The sequence below is a fragment of the Cynara cardunculus genome (genome assembly GCF_001531365.2).
Source record: "Cynara cardunculus var. scolymus isolate 2C chromosome LG 15, CcrdV1, whole genome shotgun sequence".
Taxonomy (NCBI): Eukaryota; Viridiplantae; Streptophyta; class Magnoliopsida; order Asterales; family Asteraceae; genus Cynara; species Cynara cardunculus.
In genome coordinates, this window is record NC_037542.1 from 19,390,397 (window position 1) to 19,397,471 (window position 7,075).

The window sequence follows — 7,075 nt, forward strand, 5'->3', positions numbered from 1 at the left end:
CGATAAGAAGGTTCAAAGACATGTAGGCAAAATTGACACAAAGGTGACAAAGGCATCTCCAGCACAAGTAGTAGATGCACTCAATAAATGCCCTTATACGCCCCTATCAAACCAAAATTTTTGGTCTTTAAAACCCTAATTCCTTTCTTTTCTCTCTTTCTTTAAACCCCTTGATTCGCATCTTTCGCCTCCTCAATCTTTTCGATTCAATTGGTTTCAAGTTTAGTAGGTTTCAAGTAGATTCTCAAGATTGATTTGCCGCAAGATCTACCTGCATTTCAAGATTCAGGAAAATCAACAGAAGATCAAGGAAACCCAGAGACAGTTTCCTTGGATTTTAATGGATTCACGAGAATCATTAGCACCACCGCCATCGCTACAACAACATCAACCCCATCATCACCACCACCAGCAGGCGCCGCCCGGTATGATGATGCCACCCAACTCTTACTCTACCCACCACCACCACCTATCCAACACTTCCAACACCGCTATAACGAACAACAATAAAAATGCCAACATCATAAGCCCTAGTTCGATGCAACAACGCTTCCCTTTTAATGCCTCTGATCAGTACGGCGATGGATCGTCTCCCTCAGGCGGGTTTAGGGCTGGTGGATACAGCATTGAGCCAGCCAGGAAGAAGAGGGGCCGGCCGAGGAAGTATTCACCGTCGTCTGATGGCAACATTGCGCTCGGTTTGGCACCTGCTCCGGCGACTGCTATTTCTAATGTTGCTAGTGCTGGGAATTTGGAGTCTTCGAACGATGGCAGTGGTGGAACCCCAAATGCGGATTCATCTGCCAAGAAACACAGAGGAAGACCAGCTGGTTCTGGGAAGAAGCAATTGGATGCTTTAGGTATATATTAGTGTTATTTAATTTCTGTTTTTGTTAAATTTCATTCCCATCATATATAAAGTTGCTGTTTTTTTGTACTTCTGTCTTTACTTATAAGTTATGCTTCTAGATTCTACAGATTGGTGATTACAATTGACTCTTTTTTTGTAAATTTTAAGTGGTTCATCATTTTCTAATAATCTAGAAGGGGTGAGCCTTGGAGCAAGTATGAAAGGTTACCCCTTTATGACCCAATGATCATTGGTTCTGGTCATGATAATAGTCTCTTTACTAGTAAGCACGTGGAAGTCTTTGTACAAAGATTCCATCTCCAACCCTTCCGAAGCCAACGAGCCTTTTTCCCATCTGGTTTGGGCTTGGAAAAAGGATCAGATTGGTTAGTCGTTTGGGGAACTAGTCCTTGTTACAATATTGTTTTCTGAGATAGTTTTGTTTATTCTAGATACAATTGTTAATAATTGCATATTTTAATGTATTTGGACGGTGTTTTGTCATAATGTTTTTAGATGTTGCTCAATTTCATTTCTTCTTGTTCAACCCTCATTCACTCACTCATGATGATTTCGTTCGGGTATATTGTAGATTGATTTGACACTGTTTCCAACCATCAATGTTGATTTATTTACTTTTGGTTTAATTACTTGGATGAGGTAGGAATAATTTAGTGATGGAATGCTTGAACTTTAGATGCTCTTGTCATTGCTATTATGTATTTTTCAAGCTCATATTTTGTTGAATATTATAATGGTTACATAGTGTCTTATGTGATGGATAGGTGCACCTGGAGTTGGGTTTACACCTCATGTCATCATCGTCAAAGCAGGAGAGGTAATTCCCACAAATTTTCGGATAATGTTATGGTAAATGAAGATCGTGGTTTAAAATTTAGATTACGTAGGTTATATGTCTCTGTTTGTTTCAATTAAAGAAATGCATTAGAACTTCCCGTAAACAAATAGCTCCAATAAATATTTGAATGGTGGGTAAGTGGTGCTCACCAAGAGTTACATGTTTAATTGATGAAATTCGGCAAATAGGTGGTTACATGAGTCTATTCTTTTACATTGGTGTTCAAAATGAGGAAAAGGGAACATTTAGAAATGCAGTGATAAGGAATAAGCACTTTAACTTTTCGTATCAATAAAAAGCAACTGTATATGTATACCTTGTAAGCAATATCTTTCAAAATACCGATTTTTCCTACTTGTTTGTGAGACGGGATGCTAGTAATTAAGTTGTATTTAAGAATCCAATAAGAATCCTTGTTAGAAATCATTAATCAACCATGCAATTGAAGAATGAAAGATGGGAAACATCTTAGTTTGTTGAGTTCTATGAGAACAAGGATCAAATCTTTTCTTCTTTCCCGGTTTCTCTATTTTGTTTGGAAATGTCACATGCGATTTTAATTAGGTTAGATGTATTCTTGTAGCATTAGTCAATTAAAATGATATGGTCATTAAAGTTTGATTCTTCCAATGCCCAAGCAATCTTTCATTGTTTTTCATTGCCCATTTCTCCTTGATCATCATTACAAAAGTATTAAATGTAGGAACTCTTATTTAAATCCAAATATTTTCCTTCAGTTATCTTTACATTTGATTGATAGTGTAGGGTCAATTGTTGCAATTTTCATGGCACAGAACTCAAAAGGGGTAATATATTGTAAATGTGCTTGTTTCACGACTTCTATGTTTTTGAAGGTTCTAAATAGCATAAGGTGTTGGGGCGATTTCAAGTCTCAAAGTTTGGGCTCAATCTGAAGAGAGTCTCTGGCCCAGCACTGCACAAATATGTCCATACATATATACAAAAACCATGGTCTAATAATCAAGCATTCTGATTAGTTGACAATTTTACTATTAGTTGAAGGGGAAAGAGAGATCACTTTGGGCTTTGTTGATTTACTGAATCCTTAGGAGCCACGGCTAGGCCAAGGCGTTTTTCAAGATGTGGCATAAGATGGCAAGTCTGTATATCATATACACACATATGTTTTCGACTATTACTAAATAAATGGAAATTTTAATTTATATAATAAGAAGAAAAAAATATCATTATGACACACACATATAGAACCTTTAAAAAATAAATAATTAAAAAGTTAAACAAAGTGCAATAACTCCTTAAAAACGCTCACTATAACGCTCCTCAAGACTCCATGGTACACGCCTCACATTACACGCCGCTATGGGGTTAAGTTGGCGTACATGATGCATCTCTCTTGCCATGGCACGCTTTTTAGAACCTGATGCTTTCTTGGTATATTTTGATACATAATGGTTCAAACTTTTTGATGATACATATCTAATGCATGTTATCTTTACACGTGGATACATGCATATAGGAAATTTAAATAGAAGACAATCTATGGTATAGTATGAACTTAATTTTAGCCACTGCATGACAACCATAAAATCTGAAAATGTGTATTGTACCCTGAACTTTGGTCAAGAACTGGTGCGAACCTAAATAAGTAAATGCAGTTTTGGTAGCAAGATGTAAGAGCAAAGTTTTCAAAATTTATTGTATTTACCTTTCTTGCCTAAGTCCTCTTTTCCGCACTTTTTGGGCTAATCTTCTCTCTTTCACACTTTTCACAAGCTGGAGGTCCTCAAAGAAACAACACCCTTTCGTTAGAGGTCACGCCTGCCTACATCATACCCCCAAATCCCACTTTTGGGTGGGATATACTGTGCTCGTTTGGTTTATATGAAGAGCAAAGGTTATGCTATCATGAGTAGACGAGTTCCCAATTATGTTTGTCATGTTCATTGGGGTCATTAAGCATAAGGAAATCGGAAATCCAGTGCTTGTCTGTAAGTCGTCTTCCCTAGCACTAGCTTAGTGGTCTGCTAGGTTTAAATCTTGAATGGATTCATATTTTGTTGTTTAATACTGTGATTGATTTGATAATCTCTCAATTTTTAATTATATCTTAGATTTATTTCTTACAAATGGACTATACAATTTTTATGATTTTCTGTTTACTACCTACGCATGATATTGGAATTTATTGAAATTATTTGGTTGTCTGGCCTACCTTCTTTGGGGATTGAAATTTTGGCCATTGGAGTAATCCCCTCATCGTAAAAATGTTGGCTTTTCCATTGACAGGATATAGCCTCGACGATTATGGCATTTTCACAACAAGGACCTCGAACTGTTTGTATACTATCTGCCAATGGTGCCATCTGCAATGTGACCCTTCGTCAGCCAGCAACTTCTGGTGGCACTGTATCATATGAGGTTTACATCTTTAGACCGTCTCCTGTTAAGCTTACACTTTTTAAAATGTTTCAACTTAAGCTCTTTTGGATACGAGTGGGTTGAAAATTATAATTACTAGCATCAGATTGGTTGTTTTCTTCCCTAAAATTCAGTTTAAGGGTAATTTTGTTAAACTATGTGTGTAAAGTTGTGCAAAAATTGTTGCTAATTTCTTGGGATTGAGGAAGCTAAATAAGCGCAAAAAGTTTACCTTGATTTAAAGTTTTCAAGTTTTTGTTTGTGCCAGAGTCCTAGTTTGAAATTTAACAGCATGACGAATCGACCTTTAAACGTGGATCACAAATCATTTGGTTAACTCGTTTAATCTTGAACAAAATTGTGTTAGCAACCGTCTATAAATTTATTCTGAATTAAATATAGGACGGATCCGTAACAAATGATTTACATGGTATAATACCAAGACCATTAATCTTTATCTGTTTCTATTCTGTTGCTAGTGAATTCTCGTTATGCTTTCTTGTCACCGGAGAGAGCTGTTTGCTTTTGTGATTTCTATCTATAAAGCATTCAATTTTCTCATTCGGATCAGTTGTAGGGTCTAGATTGTTATTAAAAACTAGTTCTTGGTTCAAGATTTTTCTAAAATCCAGTTCTTGATGTTGTAGATTGGGTGAATTTAGTGCTTAATGTCGCTAATCTAACTGGGATGTTGATCCAACTTTCAGGGTCGATTTGAGATAATATCTTTATCAGGTTCCTTCTTGCACTCGGAGAGTAATGGTAACCGCAGCAGACCTAGTGGATTGAGTGTTTCTCTTGCCGGTTCAGATGGGCGAGTTTTGGGTGGTGGTGTTGCTGGGATGTTGGTGGCTGCATCACCTGTACAGGTCTCTCCCTCTATACACATATGCAGCCATACATTATGTGTATATATATATATAGAGGGAGGTTCAGGGGAAAACCCCTGAAAAAATGAAAAATTGAGGAACACCCTAGTAACTGGACGGGATGCACATGTGCGTACAAGTAACTGAAATTATTTTTGGTTTTTATGCACGTGTCTATGTTATGCATATGTGCATACCGAACAAATTGCTTACAAATTACTTGTATGCACATGTGAATACCTAATAAATTGTTTACAAATTACTTGTATGCACATGTGCATACCGAACAAATTGCTTACAAATTGCTTACAAATTACTTGTATGCACATGTGTTTGCCGTCCAGATGAACAGTTACCAAGGTGTTCTTCAATATTTCATTTTTTTGCGGTTTTTCCCAGAACCTGACCCTTTAAACATATATATATATATATATATATATATATATATATATATGGGGGAGAAGTGTTATATTAACAAAGAAAATGCCTTCTTTTTTATGGTTTATGTTGCAGGTTATTGTTGGTAGCTTCATTGCAGATGGGAAGAAATCAAAATCTAGCGTGGGGCCATCATCGGCGGCACCACCAAACATGTTGACTTTCGGTGGTGGTGATGGAGGGGGTGTTGCTGGGATAAGTCCTCCATCTGAAGGGCCATCAAGTGAATCATCTGATGATAGTGGGAGCAGCCCGCTTCATCGGATGCCTGGTCCCTACAACAATCCGAGCCACCACCAGCAGCAGCGGCAACAGCAACAACAACAACAGCCGATGCAAAATCTGGGCATGTATTCAAACATGGGGTGGCCAAGCTCCACCATGAACATGCTTCCCAATTGAATCAAGTAAATTCAGACATGATGATGATGATGATGATGTTGATGTGGTCGTTGCATCGAGTTTACAGATCCATTTACATATATGCTACCGGGCATGTGGGCATTATACTTGAATTCTATCTTTTTCAAAACTTGAATATCTTAATTTTCTTGAATCTGGAAGCAGGGGAGCATGGTCGGTGGGCCGCTACCGGTATCTTGGAATATTCATCTATCTATTATTATTACTATTTTTAGAAGGTATTTCTGTGAAACTTTGAATTTAGGGATGAAGAGTGAATCAAATGTACTTTTTGTAGAATCAATCTGGGGTTGTTCTTGTTGATATCATCGTCTCTGCTCCTTCTTGATATAATTACATTTTTTTTTTATTTTATCAATATTTTATAATCGTATAAAATATTGTTAAATAATATTTAATTAAAAATATTTTTTGGAAAGTCTTTTTATTTATAAAATTAATTAAAAACATGTGTCATATTATATTCATTTTATTATTTTATTTACAAGTACCTTAATTTAGACTTTATTTAATTAAACAAAAAAGTGATTTATATATTTAAGGATGTTAACTTATATAGCAACGTCTAATGGGTATGATTTGTAGGTTAAGATATCATAAAAGACAACACCTTTCACATGTTTATATATGTTACTGCATTAAATATATTCCTTGCTTGGCACTATATATGCATTTATTAATAAATCAACCAATAAACGATATCTCTATAGGGTTGGATTATTGTCAGAAGCGTAAAAAAAATATCTATGCATATTAGAATGAGATGTATCGAGATACACCAGATCAATTCTTATATCAAGCGTGATTCATGAATGAGTTTGAGATTAAAGGTGATCAAGGATCCAAATCCCTTTTTACACTTTTTACCTCACCTCTTCTTCTCATATGATCATTCGCTTATTTCTGTGTCAAAACTTTTCCTCCCGAGGATGTATATGAATTATATTTTTCATATTGTTGTTCCACGTTCATTATTTCTTCATTCAATTGCTACTTTTTTTAATGGCGACTATTACAATATAAAGAACTAAAAAAACATGTTCCTCTAGTAGTTTTTTTTAATTAACCTGGATATCCAACCCGCTATGCGAGCCGACTAATTTCAGGACGATCATCTGCTTTGCAGATAGCTCGGAGTCACCGCATTTGAACCTCTATGGCCACAAGGGGATTTTTATTCCTCCTTGGATTTGAACCTGAGATCTCCTGATACTTTCGACCTTTGGAGCCAAACTC

At 36.2% G+C, this 7,075-nt stretch overlaps 1 protein-coding gene across 1 annotated transcript; it reads left to right on the top strand.

Moving 5' to 3' along the window:
- Window positions 1-47: 47 nt before the first annotated feature.
- LOC112527154 (AT-hook motif nuclear-localized protein 13-like) lies at window positions 48-6,150 on the top strand. The gene is made up of 5 exons (XM_025137607.1): window positions 48-860; window positions 1,636-1,688; window positions 3,978-4,109; window positions 4,817-4,978; window positions 5,492-6,150. The coding sequence occupies exons 1-5, from the start codon at window positions 341-343 to the stop codon at window positions 5,816-5,818; spliced, it is 1,194 nt and encodes a 397-aa protein (XP_024993375.1). The 5' UTR covers window positions 48-340; the 3' UTR covers window positions 5,819-6,150.
- The last annotated feature ends 925 nt before the right edge of the window (window positions 6,151-7,075 follow it).

Bases quoted from the DNA above. Each gene is read 5' to 3' on its own strand.
- LOC112527154 (XM_025137607.1), top strand. From the start codon at position 341: ATGGATTCACGAGAATCATTAGCACCACCGCCATCGCTACAACAACAT. The intron at 1,689-3,977 runs GTAATTCCCACA...TTCCATTGACAG, and splicing joins TCATCGTCAAAGCAGGAGAG to GATATAGCCTCGACGATTAT. The intron at 4,110-4,816 runs GTTTACATCTTT...TCCAACTTTCAG, and splicing joins GTGGCACTGTATCATATGAG to GGTCGATTTGAGATAATATC.